At 33.7% G+C, this 19,659-nt stretch overlaps 4 protein-coding genes across 4 annotated transcripts; 2 read left to right on the top strand and 2 right to left on the bottom strand.

Moving 5' to 3' along the window:
• Nucleotides 1–2,384: 2,384 nt before the first annotated feature.
• Nucleotides 2,385–5,750, top strand: LOC120270420 (aminomethyltransferase, mitochondrial). The gene is made up of 3 exons (XM_039277423.1): nt 2,385–3,043; nt 3,649–3,767; nt 5,071–5,750. The coding sequence occupies exons 1-3, from the start codon at nt 2,477–2,479 to the stop codon at nt 5,612–5,614; spliced, it is 1,230 nt and encodes a 409-aa protein (XP_039133357.1). The 5' UTR covers nt 2,385–2,476; the 3' UTR covers nt 5,615–5,750.
• A 3,934-nt stretch (nt 5,751–9,684) lies between these two features.
• LOC120270546 (probable inactive leucine-rich repeat receptor-like protein kinase At3g03770) lies at nt 9,685–13,838 on the top strand. The gene is given in 10 exon segments (XM_039277577.1): nt 9,685–9,851; nt 10,081–11,203; nt 11,205–11,529; nt 11,727–11,860; nt 12,097–12,337; nt 12,428–12,639; nt 12,745–12,791; nt 12,900–13,008; nt 13,404–13,448; nt 13,450–13,838. Coding segments are annotated over 9 exon segments (2,328 nt in total). The 5' UTR covers nt 9,685–9,851; nt 10,081–10,177; the 3' UTR covers nt 13,639–13,838.
• Nucleotides 13,839–13,870: 32 nt separating this feature from the next.
• LOC120270547 (probable adenylate kinase 7, mitochondrial) lies at nt 13,871–16,336 on the bottom strand. The gene is made up of 4 exons (XM_039277579.1): nt 16,008–16,336; nt 15,704–15,821; nt 14,751–14,861; nt 13,871–14,198 (listed from the first exon to the last, which is right to left on the bottom strand). Exons 2-4 carry the CDS (start codon nt 15,713–15,715, stop codon nt 14,061–14,063), a joined length of 261 nt encoding a protein of 86 aa, XP_039133513.1. The 5' UTR covers nt 15,716–15,821; nt 16,008–16,336; the 3' UTR covers nt 13,871–14,060.
• Nucleotides 16,337–17,769: 1,433 nt separating this feature from the next.
• LOC120270643 (cycloeucalenol cycloisomerase-like) lies at nt 17,770–19,541 on the bottom strand. The gene is made up of 3 exons (XM_039277698.1): nt 19,224–19,541; nt 18,394–18,491; nt 17,770–18,208 (listed from the first exon to the last, which is right to left on the bottom strand). Exons 1-3 carry the CDS (start codon nt 19,524–19,526, stop codon nt 18,016–18,018), a joined length of 594 nt encoding a protein of 197 aa, XP_039133632.1. The 5' UTR covers nt 19,527–19,541; the 3' UTR covers nt 17,770–18,015.
• Nucleotides 19,542–19,659: the final 118 nt, after the last annotated feature.

Raw genomic sequence — 19,659 nt, 5'->3', positions numbered from 1 at the left:
CACTCATCTCAAAAATATTTTTTTTAATTTGCTGTTGGTGTGGTGTAGCTCGTAAACTTTCATTTTATTTTTTTAATAAATTATAGACAAATTATTTGTCATGAATATACATAAGTATGTAATTACTATCTCAACACATTTTATATTTTTACTTTATGTGAAGTGAAATTTGAACCATCTTCTTTCGACAGAACATGATGTCAAACATGAATGCTTTACAGGGGAACAAATTTTTTTAATTTAAAATTTTATAAATATACAAAGAAAAAAAAAACAACTAAAGACCCTCGACAGTTACAGAATTTCTAATTGATGCCCCTAATTTTCAGTATTCCTAATCTATTCTTACTTTTTAAAAACCTTGCTCTTCAGTTTAACTCATCACTAAACAATGTTATTTCTTATGAAGAAAAAGACCACAATGCACTTGGCTGTAATTTTGAATTTCAAACTTTATTTAAAATGACTTATCAAAGTACTTCAGCAAATCAGCTTTAACTCCTCCCTAAACAATGTTATTTCTAATTGATACCTCTAATTTTGAAGAATTCTCAAGGGAAAGCAGAATGATTTGGGTGTGAATCAAGATATTTTTCTTGTTAATTGGGTGAATTTGGGTGTTAATTAATTGCATGGGTGAAAGAAGTATATTGTAGTTGTGGAATGTAGCTGTTATGAAGAGGGGCAAACCAATAATGGCAGAAAGAAGGTCAAGGATGCAGGAATTCTCCCCTCTCAATGATATTTCTGAAATTTTAAAAAATTTCACTGGCTCTACAATGGTGAGGATTAAAATATAGTTCAATTAAAAAAATAAGTTGTGATCCTAAAAAAATAAGTTGTGATCCTATATACTCGGTACCATGACAATCACAGTGAAACCAAGACGCCAAATCTCATTGTAATTAAGTTTTTAAAGATTGTTTGAGTAGAATATAAACTTACCGGGATTAACAAGTAATTTTGTTAGATAAAAAAGTTTTAAAATTTTATTAATACTTGACTACGGATGAGATAATTTATGCCACGGTAATTATAGGGAAAAAAAATTCATATGTACAACATGTACCGCCTGATGTGTTGTCATGTTGGTTAAACATATTCATTATTCAGTCTATCATTATATAAATTCTACAAAGCAAATGTAGCGAGACATTCATGTTCACCAACCAGCTCTGCATTAGAAGAAAGAAGATAATTTTTTCTTACTGATAAGCAAGAGATTGATTTTTTTTTATAAGAGAAAAAAATCTATTTAAGTACCGGTTAAGCTATATAAATTAAAATGAGTGTTATTCCATAAAACATGAGCTATAATACACAAGGTTAAAATATACAAGTGAGAGATTGAGAGATCAAATTTTTTTTTTTATTGGGGAAAAAAATTTCTATCCGAGTATCATTTAAGATATATAAACTAAAATAAGTGTCTTTCCGTAAGACATGAGCTATGATACACAAGTTTAAAATGTACAAATGAGAGAATTAAAAAATTAATTATTTCTTATTGGGAAAAAAAATCCCTATATGAATATCATTTAAGTTATATAAATTAAAATGAGTGTTATTATATATTACATAATCTATAATACATGAGTTTAAAATATACAAGTGAGATTGAAAGATCAATTTTTTTTTTTTTATCAGTGGAAAAAAATCTCTATTTGAATATCATTTAAAACATATAGACTTAAAAGTGTCGTTTCTTTATATCGTTATATGTCTTTAATACAGTGTGGTTTATCCACGTCTTAAAAAGCAACATTTCACTAGCGTAGGGCAAATAAAAGCAGTAGCCCAAAAAAGCAATGAGTCACCAGCATGATGAGAAAGCAATGAGGCTCCTCACGGGACCTATCAAAAAACAAAAGATCTAGCCTATGCACCCATCATGAGGTTCTCCTCAATTGTGAGAGCGGCACTAGCTGATTTCGCGCGAGGTCCAATGAACTCCATGTTAAACCAAGTAGTGGAATAAACATCAGCTAAAATCTCATTTGTACCCTCTATAGTTGCAAAAAACCAAGACATAATAATACTATTAATCTTCACAATAATAGCATACACAGGTGAGACATTCACATTAAATATACAATAATTTCCTACAAAATCAGATATTCCACACAAGAGTTTTAACAATAATCACACCCACCCAAGGAAAGTGGTCCTCAGCCCCCTATCACCTCGTACTCCAAATATAAAAAACCAAAATTCACACAACATTAGATGATATTGCACTTAAATCCTAATAAAAAAATTATATATATATATATAAAAAAATGAAAAAAATACAACAGCATTATCTTGGTGGATTTGGTTGAGAGATCCTCATCCTCCCAGGCCCATCACTCGGCAGCCCACCCACACCACACCACCATTCCCACAAAACAACACCACACCATCCTCACCAACTCCCCTTCTCCTCTTCTTGCTTCTCCTCCTCCCATTCCCATTCCCATTCCCATTCACCATCACCATGAGAGGAGGCGCCCTATGGCAGCTCGGCCAATCCCTCACCCGCCGCCTCTCCCACGCCCATCCCCATCGCACCACCAAGAACCGTTCATTCGCCGCTGCCGCCGGTGAGCTCAAGAAAACCGTTCTCCATGACTTCCATGTCGAAAATGGCGGAAAGATGGTCCCTTTCGCCGGATGGAGCATGCCTATCCAATACAAGGATTCCATCATGGACTCCACCATCAACTGCCGTGAAAATGGCAGCCTTTTTGACGTCTCTCACATGTGTGGCCTCAGCCTCATGGGCAAGGACTGCGTCCCTTTCCTTGAGCGCCTCGTGATTGCCGATGTTGCCGGTCTCAAGCCTGGCACTGGGACTCTCACGGTCTTCACCAATGAGCGTGGAGGCGCCATCGATGACTCGGTGATCACTAAGGTCAGTGATGATCTCATTTACCTGGTGGTTAATGCTGGGTGTAGGGATAAGGATCTTGCCCACATTGGATCTCATATGGAAGCATTCAAGGCCAAGGGCGGGGATGTCAACTGGCACATCCATGACGAAAGATCCCTCCTTGCGCTTCAGGTCAGTGCTCTCTTGTTCTTTATTGAATTTTTGGGATTTTATTCTTTTGGATCTGATTTTGTGCTCATTTTATATTGCTTTGTCTTTGAATTATAAATGTCGGTAACCATTTCATATTTTTATCGTATGCTTTCTTGTGATCTCTCACACTGGAAGATGTCATGGAAATTCTAGTTGTTTTCATTTCATCCATGGCATTTCAGTTCCAATCCTGACACTTTGCTGAAACTTCATCATTGTAGTTTATATATTCCCTTTGTGAATTTAATACTGTGTTGCAATTTGTATCATATGCATTTAGATAGAAATGTGTGAATTATTTGGCTTTGTTTGCATCTGTGAGTAGATTTATTAATTTTATCAAAAAAGTTTTTAGTGCTTGGTTGGTGAATAACTGAAGCCAATTTCTAAAACTGACTTAAATTTCTTCGAATGTTGGGAAAATTTCTGATTCAAGAACAATGCAACTATACATTGTATCTGCAACATGCTCTTATTATAATTATTGGCTAACTTTCTATGCTTTTAATGGTTCTGCATTCTCTTTTACTGTTTTTTGGCCTTTTGATTGAGTTTTATGAAATTCTATTTCAAATGAACCTTAGGGTCCACTTGCTGCCCCAGTTCTTCAACACCTGACTAAAGATGATTTAAGCAAAATTTACTTTGGAGAATTTCGTAAGCTGGACATCAATGGATCCCACTGCTTTCTTACTCGAACAGGGTATGCTTCATGTATTATTTAGCTGTTTTTCCATTTGCATGATTGTTTGTTCTTAATAGAAACACATCATATGGTTGTAACAGCAATTGAAGAATATTAAAGCAGCATTAGCTTTTCTCGGTCCAAAATGATATGTTCTTGTGAAATAAAAATGATATAGGTTCTTGATCTCCTAGCCCATATTAATTTAAAAATGAATTACCTTACTCTTGTTTCGGTTTTTGGTTATTGTTATATGATAACCAACACAAATAAGTGGACTTAACCGATAAGTTGATGTTTGAAAAAGTGGATGATCTTCATCATGCTGAGTTGAACTTGCAGTCCTAAAGATATACTCCAAATTTGAATAGGCATTCATAATAAGCAAGTCATGTAATTGACCAATGATAAATTGTTGTATGTAATATACTATAGGATTCTCAGTCAAATAAAATATTATACATGTTAGGAATTAATGCTGTCATGCTACATGGTTCAAAACAACGGAATATAAAGAAGCAAAAAACGACGTAAAAATATTCATTTGAAGAGATGCTTGCAATATATGATTTGGATGTATATTTCTTCCTCTGCTAATAATGCACCAACATTTGGAAATGAGAGGATTCAAGCTGGTGCAGCCAGAAAGTTAAAGGGAATATCTTCCTGAAAAAATGCAGATCATAGGTAAAGCATAGTTAAAGGGATTGAAAACATGCAACATTAGGGAATTAGAAGAAATGATGATATCAACACTAATAATGTAAAGCCACAACTAGCTGATAGGAAGTTAACTTGAAAAGGGCTTCATTATCATGATAATGATTAAAGTATGCATATAATCTCAAGGATATCGTCAGTTATTCTCACCAGTAAACTTCTTATCTGTATTTAAGTTTCAAACATAGCACCTCTGAGCAATTCCAATTACTTTGTCATGACGAGGCAAGAGTATGTAGGATAGCTAATATTTCCATATGGACATGGAACACAATATACTTCAAACACCATTGTAGATAGTGGACTTCTTTGCATGGTTAGTTAGGCAACAATTTTAACCGCAGAAAGGGTTCAATTTCTTTGCCAAGTTTGCGTAATTATAGGATAAGGCTTTTGCTGGCAAATATCAAAGCTTATGTTATTATATTCATCTATTTAGGTTTATATATCTGATTTTTGTCCAATTTCAAGAAACCTCTGCAGTATCAAGGAATTGTTAGCATAACCTATGATGTTTAGTTGAGCTGATTATTTGATTTGTTTGAAGTAATTATACTGCGAGTTCATCCTACATTTTTTTCTTGTGTGCGAACTTTTTCAGCTATACTGGTGAGGATGGTTTTGAAATCTCAGTGTCCTCAGAAAATGCTGTAGATCTTGCAAAAGCCATCCTGGAAAAATCTGAAGGGAAGGTAAGATTGACAGGACTCGGTGCTCGTGACAGTCTCCGCCTCGAGGCCGCTTTATGCCTATATGGTAATGACATGGAGCAACATGTTACACCCGTCGAAGCTGGCCTTACGTGGGCAATTGGCAAAAGAAGAAGAGTAGAAGGTGGCTTCCTTGGAGCCGATGTAATCCTTAAACAACTTGAAGAAGGACCGGCAGTCAGGCGTGCAGGGTTTTTCTCATCCGGTCCACCGCCCCGTGGCCACAGTGAGATACTCAGCAGTTCAGGCGAAAAGATCGGCGAGGTGACCAGTGGAGGATTCAGTCCGTGTTTGAAGAAGAACATAGCAATGGGCTATGTCAAAACCGGATACCACAAACCGGGCACTGAAGTGAAGATCGTCATCCGCGGCAAATCCAATGACAGCGCCGTCACAAAAATGCCATTTGTTCCTACCAAGTATTATAAGCCCTGAGTTATTGTTAGCCTTTTGTTGCCATTCTGTTTTTAATGGTCTTGTTTCATATTGATTCATAAATCTTGCAAGTTAGCAATCTTCTTCAAACTAAGAATTTGAAAAGAAAACTTGGGTACACTCTTTCTTTCCTCAATGTGCTGTTAATTTTGATTTACATTAGTTTACAGGCTGCTTTCATTCAACAAGATAATTGAAGTTTATATTGGGCATGTGCTTTCCTTGTTTCTCATTGAGAGCATGTGTCCTTTTTTTGTTTTTTTGTTTTTTTAATTTTTATTTATTTTTTTTTTTGGTAAAGAGAGCTAAAACATGTAGAAACTAGGAAAAAATGTTAGACACCTAAAAAAATCTAATGACATCAAGTGTTTTTAATACTATGTCAGACTTTAGACAAATGTTGGTGACTCATGATTTAATAAGTTTGACCGGTTCAGATTGCATGCATGATTATGTTGATGAAATAAATGACAAATAATTATTTAAAATTTTAAAAAATGAAAAATGCAAATTTTTTTAATATTTGTAAGTGTTATTAGTAACAAAAATTTTAATTAGAAAGTGTCATTTTTATTTTAAGTGAGAATTTTCACTTAATATTAAATTCAGATATAAGACAGTGGGTGTCGATTATCTTTGAATTGAGTTTTTTTTTTTATATAAAAACAATAAATATTATATATATCAGGGATGTGTGCATGAATCAGGAATGGATCATTTAACTTATATATTTTATTTTCAGTGTAACAAGATTTGAATAGCAAATTTATATCTACAACCAAAGATCTATTATCACTACTATGTTGAGTGAGATTTTGAATTCAAAACTTATTAATATTTTTTGCTTTTCATAACGGGGGGCTAATACGGGTGAGTTACAAGCTTTTTAGTAACTTTGGTATAAATGTTTTATCTTATCAAATTTTGGATTTAACTAAATATTTTTTTTTTTAAAAAAAAGGCCCATATCTACCTAGAACAATTAACATACATTGAAATTTACTTCCAAAATAATTCTAAAATAAAATGGGCACTTTCTGTGAGTGAGTCAGAGCAGTCACACAGCATCAATCAAAAGTGGTACAGCAAAGATAATCTTAAAAAATGAACAGACTGACTTTGGACTTTGGAGTTTGATCATGCAGCAGAACAATGTCAGATACCACTCCACACTGCACATACATAATATAATAATGATAATAATAATTATATATATATAATGGTTGCACCAGGACAAAGCTTCTCACCAAACATGTCTCAATATCATAAACCAAGTGTTAGAATCCATTGTTGAAATGTCCCCACCAATTTGGTTATTTAACTGAACCTCTCCATGTTGGGTACAAGCACTTAGAAACAAGTGCAATCTTAAAAATAATACAAGTCCAAATGAAAACAAGGAAAGCCAAAGTGGATAATTGAACCAAACAAACTTTATTAATATTTTTTTTAAGGAGAAGAAAAAAACACATCCCCAATTCCTCAGAATTCTTAAAAATTTCTTCAAATTTTATTTATATCCATTAAAAAAACTTATGTTTTCCTAACCAGTTCTATTTAACTTAAATTCATATCAAATTACCAAATTATCTCAAGTCTTATTCTTGGCACTAGCACTCACACTGTGATGCAAAATAGCAACTGATAAAATTAAAAAAATGGCCAAATAGCAAAGAGGATGAGCAAAGATGGCCAAATGTAAAAACGGTAAGCTTCAATGTTGATGAAATTAAAATATTTTTAGTATTATAAAAATTTATTAAAAGAAAAATTCTAAAAAACATAAAAAGGCGGAAAAGTATTAAAAAAATGTCAAAGGATTCACTGGGAAGGTCGTAAATTTATAGCGATTAATAATAATTTTTCTAATTTTTATCCGTTCAAACTTATTTTATATATAAATAGTTAGTGTCTTTTTTGGATTGCAGGGAAAGTGATTACATGCTTTTTTTGAATTTTTTTATATAATATCCATTATAAGATAATAATGGAGAAATTATTTTATATTTTTAGAATTTCAAGAACTTTAAAAAATAAGCATTGAGGTTCAAGGATTAGTCAACAAAAATAATTTGATTGGCTATTAATCACTTATAATCAGTGGCGGAGCTAGAATTAAAGGTTAGGGGGGCGAATTAAAAAAATTATTAATTAATTAATTAATTAACTAAAAATTTATATTTTTAAATTTTATTTATATGATAATTTATAGTTTAGTTTATAAAAATTAGATGTTTTAAAAACTCTACTAAAAATGTTATTTTATATATTATATAAATTAATTTGTAAAAGAATTTAAAACTAAAACATAAATTTTAAAAAAATGCCACATAAAGTAATTTATAAAATAATCAAATAATAATTAATTAATCACTCTTTAATTGGTATCTATAAATTTATTGCTGTTTTTTATTTTAAAGAAACGTGAGTAAGCCATACATTCAAATCTTCAACCCCTTGGTTTGGAGGGAAATGTAGACTATGTAGTACCAACTGTTTCTTTTTATTGTAAATGTATTATATTTTATGTTAGATTCATATCCAAGAGATGATATTATTATTATTATCATTGTTATTTTAATCTTTATCCCTCTAAGACTTGATTTTCAAATACAATAAAATGATTCAAGAAAAAAATTAAATAAGTTAATTGATCAGTAAAGTTCAAAAGAAGAATGCAATGAACTTTCAAATTTTAATTTGTCAAAATATAATGCAAGTAAAACACTCAAAAAAATTAATTATGGAAAAAACCAATGACTTTTAACATGCTATATATTTTAAAAAAATTCCCTCCGTCCATCTTTAAGTGTTCACTCCTAAAAGCTTTTCATGTTCCAAATTATATATCTATGTACCTAATTTGAGAGTTAATTTCTAAATTTAATTTTAATTATTTTTTAAATTCACTATTTTTCATCTATGTTACCTTAAATGCACAACCTTAGTGAATGGATAAAAAAATGAACAAACTAAAATATGTAAATTAGATGTGTATAGAATTTTTAATCATAACTAAGTTTTTACTTATCCTAAAACGGTTAAAATAAACAGTTATAATGGTACCCAAAGAACAAGTAGCAAATGATTAATTAAAACAACTTTCTTCTCATATTTTATTCTATGTTAGTATTATAAATCATGATTAATTAAAAACAGACATAACACAAATTCAGATAATTATGAAAATGCTAATTTAAAGCACAAATCATGCAAGCTCTTGAGCCCATGCATTCAAATGGAGCATAATTCTTGAAGGACAAACATGTACAAATTAAATTGCCTTGTTCTTTGGGGCAATTGATTTGAAATTGAAAGCATGACATTTATATTTTGGTCTAATGCTCTTTATTTCTCCAACTTTTCAAAATTTTAAATTTTTTTTATGAAGAAAAAGTAGTTGAGAGATGGATAATGGTCCACCCTTCATGGCACACCCTCATTCATGCACACCACTGTATTCTCTTCCACTGAATAATTCCAATAATCTACAAACATGTGTTGACAAACACCACAAAAAAAAAGATGCTCAAATTATTTTATCACTCATTTATAGTTATAATATGATAATGCCCATATATGATATATCATGGTCATTTTCCCATAAAGATAAATTAAATTATTAGTCTCTGAATATTATTATTCTCATACTTTGGTCCCTGTAGTTTTTTTTTTAAATTATCAAAGATTTTTTTCCTTATTTAACATTTTTTTGATAAAAAAAGATGTTTTTGTAACACATGCTACTAGTCCAACTGTTAGAAATTTTAGTCATTTAAATAAATAATTTTAAGTTTAATTTTTTTGTATATATAAAAAATAATTTTTTTATCGGAATCTCAGTAGTTTTTATGTATTGATTTAGAGTTTCATGATTCCAAACAAACTCGTCCGTTGAGATAAAAAAATGAATTATTAAATAAGTTTTTAAAATTTTTTTAATATGTTTTAAAAGTAAAAAAGCAAATATTTATGGAGGATAAAACTATTAATTTCGGAAATTTCCAGGGGGTTACATGTAAAAGAGGAACCAATAAAGCAAAGTGTTTGGAAAGCAATGATGCTGCTATCCTCTTCTCACTCTGCTTCGCCTACTCCACTGTACTCAGCTTCGGAGCCCAATCAAGTTCCATTAATGGCGAGAGCCCACCTCCAGAGCTCTGCGGCTACCCCATGTGCACGCTTTCAATGCTCTCCCGCGCTCTGAACACTCTCAGTCATCTTCCCTGCGAGAAAGGCAAGTCTTTTCCTTCAAATCTGTTGATTTCTCGCTTGATTTTGATGCGTTCCGTCTCCTACTTTTGAAAACAATGACAATTCATGGAAAAGTTCGGTTCTTGGATCATTTCTAAATTCTAGTAGGTTTTAATGCAAGTTTTGTTTTTTCTCCATTTTTTTTTTCTAGTCTTGCAATCTGTGTATTTAACTATTTATACTTAGATTTTACTGTCATTTTTATAAATCAGGGCATCAACTTGATTGCTCACTAGAGAAAAGCACTCTCTCCTTTCAAACTTTAGTGATTCCAGGGAGCATTCATATGTTGAAACCTGAAGTTCATCCATGGCTAGATTGCTTAGCTTCATTGCACTTGTATTAGCTTGTCTTCATTTGGTGCCAAACAGCCAACAGCTACTAGTCTCTCAATCCCAAGTCTTGCAGCAGCTGAGGAAGCAATTGGAGAATCCCAAACAGCTGGATGTTTGGAATGCTACCAAAGACCTTTGTTTTCCACCATTTTCCTCAGCATTAACAGTCTCTTGTGAAGGAGAGTCTGTAACTGAGCTAAAAATAGTGGGTGATAAGCTTGCCAAGCTTAGTAAGTTTGATGGATATGCAGTTCAGGGTCATACATTATCCGAGTCGTTCTCTGTTGATTCTTTCATCACAACTTTGTCAAGGTTGGCCAGTTTGAGAGTGGTTATCTTGGTTTCTTTGGGGATATGGGGCCCTTTACCTGATAAAATTCATAGGCTGGGATCACTTGAAGTGCTTGATCTTAGTTCCAATTTTCTCTATGGTTCGATCCCTCCGAAGATTTCTGCAATGGTGAGACTTCAGACTTTGACACTGGATGGGAACTTCTTCAATGAAACTGTTCCTGATTGGTTTGACATGTTGCCAAACATAACAGTTTTGAGCTTGCAGCGCAACGAACTGAAGGGAACCCTTCCGCATTCAATTGGCAGAGCTAACAGTCTCAGTGATCTTGCTTTATCAAAAAATAAGATTTCTGGTGAGATACCTGATTTGAGTGGCTTGACAAAGCTTGCTGTGTTGGATTTGAGAGACAATGAGTTGGATTCTGGGCTACTGGATATCCCCAAAGGATTGATCACCATCTTGCTTAGTAACAACTCTTTGAGTGGTGAAATTCCAAAAGAGTTTGGCAAATTAAGTTGGCTCCAGCATCTTGATTTGTCATTCAATGATCTCGAGGGCACTCCTCCATCATCACTCTTTTCTTTGCCCAACATAAGTTATCTAAACCTCGCATCTAACTCCTTCAGTGGATCTTTCCCAAGCAGTTTAACTTGCGGCAGCCAACTTGGTTTTGTCGATGTTTCTACTAATAGACTGACAGGGCGGATTGCCATCTTGCTTGAGTTCTAATTCCAACAAGAGAGTCACTAAGTCCAACGGTAATTGTTTGACCATTGATCCACAACATCAACATGATATTGCATATTGTCAAGAATTTCACCCGAAAGGGAAAAAATCCAAGAGCAAACAGTTAGGACTATTGATTGCTGTCGTCGGAGGTGCTGCTGTGTTGGTGTTGTTTCTTTTGCTTGTATGTCTAATTCTCTGCAGAAGGAAGCGCCAGAAAGCAGTAGCAGAGCAGCATTTGTTACCAAAGCCGGTGCCAGATAATTCTCCCACTGGACTTTCGTCCGAGCTTCTCGCAAATGCAAGTGAGTTCTTAATTCTCTTTCAAGTGTAGAACATCATCAGTACAACCTGACCTATTCTATTCCAACAACTTATAAATACAATTCATGCCATATACTTTCTCCAAGAAAACTATTGCTTTGAACGTTGCAACTCCACCGTTCAGGTAGGTGTTTATTGGTAAAGAAGTAAGAAAATAGATTTCTGTTGTCCTTCACAGGGTACATTTCTCAAGCTGTGAAGCTAGGAACACAAGCCGTCCCTACATATCGGGTTTTCTCATTGGAAGAGCTAAAGGAAGCTACAAAAAATTTTGACCGATTGTCATATATAGGCGAGGGTTCAATGGGCAAGGTGCATATTTTTTATTTCTTGCATGAGAAAATAAGTTGATCATGAAATTTGTGTTGAATGAACTGTTTTTTTCTCTTTAGATGAATTCTTAGCTAACGAGCTACTCTTTTCTTTTCGTTTTCTTTCTTCGTTTACTATTTTATTAATCCAAAGACATAATTCTATTACTATATATTCATGTCACAAAGTGATTATATGAAATTAAAGCTCATTTTACCACATTACTTACATTTCAGCTCTACAAGGGAAGACTGGAGAACGGAAGTTATGTTGCGATAAGATGCCTGGCATTATTTAGGAGATATTCCATTAGAAACCTAAAGCTTCGACTAGACTTACTCTCGAAGCTTCGGCATCCACATTTGGTTTGTCTCCTGGGCCACTGTATTGATGGTTCATCTGATGATTCCAGTATCAACAGAGTATATCTCATTCACGAGTATCTACCAAATGGAAATCTCCGAAGTCATCTTTCTGGTAAGGATATTTCTATGGTACGAAAGAATAATAGTTATTTCTTCTGAAGTTTTTGAGTCTTTGGCTTCTCAAGTTGTACAATTTGTGCAGAGCACAATGTGGAGAAGGCTATGAAATGGTCAGATAGATTAGCGGTTCTAATCGGTATTGCGAAAGCTGTGCACTTTCTGCATACTGGAGTAATTCCCGGTTTCACCAGCAATCACCTAAAAACGAATAATATTTTGCTTGATGAACATTACGTAGCAAAACTAAGCGATTACGGGTTGTCCATAATCACTGAAGAAATTGACAAACATGAGGTGGGTATATGTGTTTATTTTTTAGCCAGTTAACTTTTAACTGTTACAAAACTGGTCCAGTATTGAAGTTTATTTGTTTATGCTAATCTGTTGCTTAATCATCAGGCTCGGGCAGAAGCTCAAAAACATGCTCAAAACAAATACCCACCAAGGTGAGGATCACTCATGTTTTCTCTTCAAATGTTAAGAACATGGGGATACAGTTTAAGCTGAAATTTTTTAATTTCACAACGATTTGATTGCCGCCATTGCCTTTGCAGTGAAACTGTAAATTTGGAGGATGATGTCTATACATTTGGCTTAATCATACTTGAAATGCTAGTTGGAACAGTGGTGTCAGATAAGGATGCTTCATCTCTAAGTGCATTGGTATGCAAATATTACTCTGCTATACTGAAATTTTGAGCTTTTCTGAATTGACGTGCAGAAAGTCATATGCTGAGTTACTAAATTGCTAACTAATCGGTCGGTATCGTTGATTTGGTGAAATCTGAAGGGTTTTGGTCTGGTGACATCGAGCGAACTAATAGTTCGATAACACTGATTATGAATTTAAATCTGTAAATGTAAATCTGGGTCCTTCATGCCTGAACTTTTGAGTTGAACCAGATTCATATTACATTTAAGATATACGCCTATATGTTCAAATCAATATTTTACCCTATTAACTGATGTCAAACTTATTAGGAGACAAATAAAATTACTAAATCTCCAAATAATTTGGAAGGATTGTTATTATATACAAGTATTGATTTACTTTGTAGGCGATGTCATTGAATAATCAAGATGAGCGAAAGTGGGCACTCGATCCCTTTCGTTTACTCTACATCATCACAAGAATCTTTATCTATTGTGACCTCCATGACAAGCAAATGTTTGTCCCAAGAATCATCGGAGCGGCCTTCATTAGAAGATGTGCTCTGGAACCTACACTATGCCGCACAGGTCCAGGCAACGGCCGAAGGTGATCAGAGATTCGAGATGGCTTCACAGCCATGATTCACAAGCATGTAGTTCAGCTGTCTCTTCAGGTTCAGTGTAACTATCATTTGTTTACTGCCTAGTATTCATTTGTTAATTAATGTTAAGTGTAACATAAATCCCATCAATTTCTGTTGTAACTGCATCAAATAATCTGCAAATTTGTTTCCAACAGCACACATATGTTGAACTTGCAACAGAGACAAAACAATTTTTTAGATGCACAGTTTCAGAAAGAAAAAAAAAAAATGTTTCAATGTCATCAAAGAATACCAGGAATTATCCAAGTAGTCATGAGAAGTACAAGGCTATGTATTTGTGTGTCTATAAGCTATACAGTAGGGGAAAAAACTAGGGAATGAGGAAAACATATTTCATGTCAGCAATCTGATAATATGTGTGGGTGTGTACCATTCAATCTGCAATCTGCATTCATTAAATCAATCCTCCATTGAGTCATCAAGGTCTTGTAGATTTAATGCAGCTAAGAGCCTTTGCCAATTCTTCACTTGATCATCACCCACTTCAAAGTCCAGAAGCTTGTTCTGATTCCTGTAATATTGTTCCAGCATCCTTGTCTGGGAGATCAAACACATATTCTTGGTCAATTAATTCAGTCAAGCATCAAATGTAGTGAAAAGTGCATTATGAAATGTAGTTCTAATTGAGTGCAATTTAATTTGAATTTTCTCATACAGCAAGTGGCATGCTACATGAGCACCGTTTGTGACTTAAAAAAAAGGCCTCCAAAATTCAGAATCACATTCATTTTTTTTTTTACTTTGTTCTCTTTTTTCTCTTGTTAACCTGATATGCATTAATAAGTATTCATGATTGTGCTATTATTTGAAAAGTAAACAAAGAGAACAAGAGAGACTCATGAGTTGAATGGAAGTGATCTTAACTACTGCAAATAAAGACTAAAAACGAGTACAATATGCAAGAAATTGCTGAGGAATCTGAACATTAATTAGGGGAACCAATACATAATCTTAAACCAAGGAATCACGAGTAACCAAAATTAACTGAATAAGTTGAACAAAAATTGGAATAATCTGAATTAGCAGCTTTGAATTAGTGTCAAAAATATTCTATAAAAAAAAATCAGAAAATAACAAATTCCAGCTTACAGTATATTGTTTGTGTCTCTGAGCATGATTAGAGGCAGACTCCAAACTTGTCTCATTCTTGCACTTGAAATTCACAACCAGATCAATACCTTGAGCTTGATCAAGGGTTTTCTGTGATAAAATTTAACATCAATTTTCAGTCTCATAAATCCATTAAACTACTAAAACTCAAGGAATGCACTTGAACTTAACATCCAAGGCAATAACTTGATTCTCATCAAGGATTTCCAAATAATCCATAACATGACAACAAATTTATTAAAGGACATGCTACCAAAGTGAATAATTAAACTCAAGAAAATACACTTGAAATTCACAACCAGATCGATACCTTGAGTCTGACCAAAGATTTCCTACAATAAAATTTTAATTTTAGACCACTAATTTTCAGTCCATTAAATTTAATCCTAAAGTGCCAAAAAAACATCTATATATATATATATATATATATGAAACTAAGACTAACACTCAAGGAATGGAATTGAAATTGACAGGCAGATCGACACCGAGTCTCATCAAGGATTTACATAAAATAGAATTTTAACCTTAAACACCAATATTTAGCCCCATCAATCCATAAGATATAACAAATATATCATATATAAAAAAAGGCTACCAAACTTGAAAAAAAGACTATCAGAACAATATCTTGAGCCTGATCAAGAAATTCATGTGATCAAATTAAACTTTAAACACCAATTTTTAGCCTCATCAATGAAAAAAAAACAACAACAACATGCCACACTCAAAGAAAGAACTTGAAATTGACTACCAGATCAATACCTTGAAACCTTATCATCAAGGATTTGTCATGATAAAATTGAACTTTTAAACAACAATATTCAGATTGTAAATCAACACAATAACAAAAAACATTATAAGAAACAAGCTATTAAACTACCACTAAAATTCAAGACACTCTTCTTGAATAACATCAATGAAATGAAACTTACAGCTTGCCTCATTGTTCTTGGAATTCCATCAAGAATGAAACCAGTTTCAGCTCTGAGACATCCTTCCTCAAGCCTCTTTCAACAGCAGCTCAGAGATCATCATCGCCGCATTGACTATCTGAATCAAATCAAACATACAAACAAGGATCAAATCAAGCAAGAAATCATTGCAAATCATTACGCAATCAAAGCAAAATAACAACGTTGAAGAAATCAAGAACTCCGCGCCAATGAAACCCTAATACCAATTTCAACCAAAACTCTTTGTGTGTGTGTGTGTGTGTGTGTGAGAGAGAGAGAGGACCTTGGGAAGGCGATCATCGGAGATGAGAGAGGCGGTGGAGATACAAGGAACATCGAGAAGCTCAGCCAAGCGCAAAGCGTAGAGTTTCCTCTCCGTCGCAGGGCTTCCGATGAACACCAACCTCAACCCACGAGGCTCCACTTCGCATTCCGTCACCATTGCTTGCAGTTCCTCTTCGCACTCACGCACGTAGTCCGTCTCCTCCATCGCCGGAGACTCCGGCGAATCGCCGTCGTACCGCTGCGGTGATCCGGCGGAAGTCCACCACTCGAGGAATCGTGGTCCGGCGCGGGAGATCGCGGCCATGAACAGAGCTTCGAATCTTGGAAACGAATTTGTCGTAAATGACCTTCGTCTTTGCGTTTATATACCTTTTTTTTTATTATTTTTTTATTTTTCTTTTTTCCCTCTTGAAAAAGGTTAGATTTTCATTATCCAAAAATAAAAAGTTTCTCTGCTTATCTAATTATTTGTGTTTTAAATTAATAATTTTTAAGTTTTTTTAAACATCTTATCCTGAGTAAGATTTTAAGTTTAATTTTTTTAAAAAAAGTGGATTTTTTTGTATTTAAGGGCGTTTGATTCGCTGTAATATTTTTATATTACTGATTATCACATCTACTCAAAATTTTAGATATAAAAATATTATAAAAAATAAATAAATAATAAAAATTATCATTATCAAGAACCAAACACCTTTAGATAATTTTTATTGGAAATATATAAAATTATTACCCATTTCCATTTTCAAAGTGCATATATATGCGTATTTTATTTTTTTTATTTTACATATTTTTATTACATGTGATGTACCAAGTACTAACACAACATGTAAGATATTTACTGAAACCCGGCATTTCAAATATTAAAAACTAACCAGTTCCCTTCAACTCATTGTAAGTAAGTTGCATAATAAAAACATCCATTAGAGGTATTTCATTATAATTTTTTTATTTTAAAAAAAAAAAGCAGTTAAGCCTAATTAAACAGAGGTTATTCCGAGAAACAAATGACGATGAAATAAATTGGTATAAATAAAATCCAATATACCGAAAGGAAAAGCATGATTTAAATTTGCTTGGATTGGGTGTTAGAGAGGGATTCATGAAGTCAGTACGGTAAAGCAAGGAAAAAAAATTTTAAACCATACTTTGTTTGGGAAAATGGTGGAATAAAAAAATGTTATGAAATCATGGTGTTCGATTTGAAATTTGAAATTACCGCATAGGCAAATTTACATATAATATTACAAAAAAATACATTTTTAAAATTTCAACGAAAAATCTCAAATGAAACCAAAGAACTTTCTTAACAGATAGACAAATGGATCGATGGCCAGTGATGATGAATCATTGATGATCACTAGCGGTTGGTGGCCATAGATCACCCGTGACCGGTGGTGGCGGGTCACGGTGACTAGTGCCGGTGAGTTGATGATCAATACGGTGGTTGGTGATGGATCATAATAGTAAATATTACAAACTTACAAAAGGCATTTTAGTCCATAATTTTGTAAAACCCTTCAACCACCAATTTGGAGAGTTGAGAAATAAAAATTAAATAGTGATTTTGAAATCTGAATTTTACCCAAATTATACCTTCTATATAACCATGGATCCACGCATGGTTTAGTTCAAAATCTAACCTCACAAAAACTCCAAAAACCCTCATCCAAGCAAAGCTAAGTGAGCAACAATGTCCATCTCATGCAAAGAATCTCATCAAGCCCTGATCCTAATCATGCTAAATAATACAAACAGAGTAGATAAAACTAGATCACAGCACTAATTAATCAGAAGGACGAGATGATACTCTTAGAATTTTAGAAGTTCAAACTCGTTCCGATTACAACTACAACTGAAAGCAAGCAAGCACAGCCAGTTATTTAGTTTGAAATAAGTGAACACAATAAACTTCAAGAACTGGAATGACTAAGCAAATTATACTATGATAAATAGTTTATTCTTCTCAATGTTTGAGGTTCGACTCACCTTCATGAGCTATCGTGCTACATTGAGCTCTCCGGCAAGTGAAACCATGCAAGCCCTGGTTGTGCACACTGTTTTGATTCTTGGACAGGAATAATGGGTCCGAGAAATATACGCCATAAATCGAGGATGATGGTGACAAGCATGGCAGCACCTAAGGCATCAACAGCCACTCTCCCAAAGTCCCATGGTGCACCTACTTTCTCATCAATCCTAGTAATTGAACAACATATGAGTGGGTATTAGAACAAAACTTGTGACTTTATAGATAAAATGTTTTGTTACTTCGATGATATACACACAAGCAAAAGTTCAATAGGATATTAATTTGATATAATGTAATGAACAAACAAAGATTGGGGTTTTCTACGAGGGTTATAATTTGATCAGTTTCTTACCTTAAAAACATGGGAAAGCTCACAATGAAGTATATTGCATAGAAGAGACATCCGACTTTGTACATTGATGCCCGATCAACAAAATCATAATAAGGAAACTGCAAGAAGAAAATCCACTGTTAGTTAATCTTGAGCTATTGCTCACTGATAAGAGCAAGTGATAAGAAGACCACAATCACTGGATTAGGATATCTATATAACAGATTACACATAATTCAACTATAATGCTTGTTAATTGAAGCACAAGGGAGTCATGACTACCACATGGTTAAAATCTAAATGGATGATTTTCCAGAAACCTACTAAAAGGATGTTCAGAGAAAAAACACTATCACATGTGCATAGAGAAAAAAGAGTTACATCAGTGACAAACTTCAGCTAATAGGTATTTGTTTGCAAGAACGTGATAATGCAGTGATAATAAATAAATAAAATTTGGATAAAATAGGATTGCATGAAGAAAATTCTTCCACTAAAACAGCTGAGATAGTCACCTGCAGTGCACTATCATTCCAAACTCAAACATCAAAACAGGTATGTTAACTGCTTACTTTTCATTGAAGCAGTATTTGCATTATAAAGGACAAGTATCTGAGTAAGCCTTGAATAGGCATGGTGTACACAAAGTGTGCATGCCAGCACATACTAAAAGTTTAGAATACATGACATAGTAAATGAAGGTAATTCACACACACACACACACACACAAAAATGATGACTGCAATTATTTTTAAATCACAAGTGCAAATTCAACACTGCACAGTGGAACTTGACATCAAGATGAGATAAAATAATCATAAATTAAATGTGTTGACTTAATAACCACTTACGTTCGAAATTGCTATAGTTTCCAAGTATGCTATGAAGTAAGAGAGGGCCAAAACCCAAGCAGCTTCAGTAACCATACGTATTGAATGTGGTAAGTCAGCAATTGAATGTCGCAGCCGGCGAAGTGTCATATTTGATATGACATGGTAAAACAGAAAGCAAGTATGGGTGAGAAGAAATGTTGTATGTGGCACCTGTAACAAAATGGTTTGAATAAAGACAGTCTTAGTTTCAGCAATAGCAGATAAAGGACTACCAGATCCACAATTTATTATATATGCAATTAAAAAAACATTCTCTGGCATCTATATAATTTCTATTATTTAAACTGGTCACACCAAGGTACAAGTACCACATCAAGATGGCATCTCCAACTCTTATCTTTCAAAAGCATACACATCCACACCTTCTCAACATGCCCGTCTTACATGATCAATT

Source organism: Dioscorea cayenensis, chromosome 10 (assembly GCF_009730915.1).
Source record: "Dioscorea cayenensis subsp. rotundata cultivar TDr96_F1 chromosome 10, TDr96_F1_v2_PseudoChromosome.rev07_lg8_w22 25.fasta, whole genome shotgun sequence".
Classification (NCBI taxonomy): Eukaryota; Viridiplantae; Streptophyta; class Magnoliopsida; order Dioscoreales; family Dioscoreaceae; genus Dioscorea; species Dioscorea cayenensis.
The sequence above is the reverse complement of the archived record's forward strand: the minus strand, read 5'-3'. Positions and strand labels throughout refer to the sequence as shown.

What these genes read in the sequence shown, in the direction of transcription:
- LOC120270420 (XM_039277423.1), top strand. Translation starts at nt 2,477, where the DNA reads ATGAGAGGAGGCGCCCTATGGCAGCTCGGCCAATCCCTCACCCGCCGC. An exon ending in GATCCCTCCTTGCGCTTCAG is followed by an intron (nt 3,044 to 3,648) that starts GTCAGTGCTCTC and finishes AATGAACCTTAG; the next exon opens with GGTCCACTTGCTGCCCCAGT. An exon ending in TGCTTTCTTACTCGAACAGG is followed by an intron (nt 3,768 to 5,070) that starts GTATGCTTCATG and finishes GAACTTTTTCAG; the next exon opens with CTATACTGGTGAGGATGGTT.
- LOC120270547 (XM_039277579.1), bottom strand. An exon ending in AGAGACACAAACAATATACT is followed by an intron (nt 14,199 to 14,750) that starts GTAAGCTGGAAT and finishes TTGATCTCCCAG; the next exon opens with ACAAGGATGCTGGAACAATA.
- LOC120270643 (XM_039277698.1), bottom strand. Translation starts at nt 19,526, where the DNA reads ATGCCAGAGAATGTTTTTTTAATTGCATATATAATAAATTGTGGATCT. An exon ending in AAACTATAGCAATTTCGAAC is followed by an intron (nt 18,492 to 19,223) that starts GTAAGTGGTTAT and finishes TTCTTCTTGCAG; the next exon opens with TTTCCTTATTATGATTTTGT. An exon ending in AGCTTTCCCATGTTTTTAAG is followed by an intron (nt 18,209 to 18,393) that starts GTAAGAAACTGA and finishes TTCAATTACTAG; the next exon opens with GATTGATGAGAAAGTAGGTG.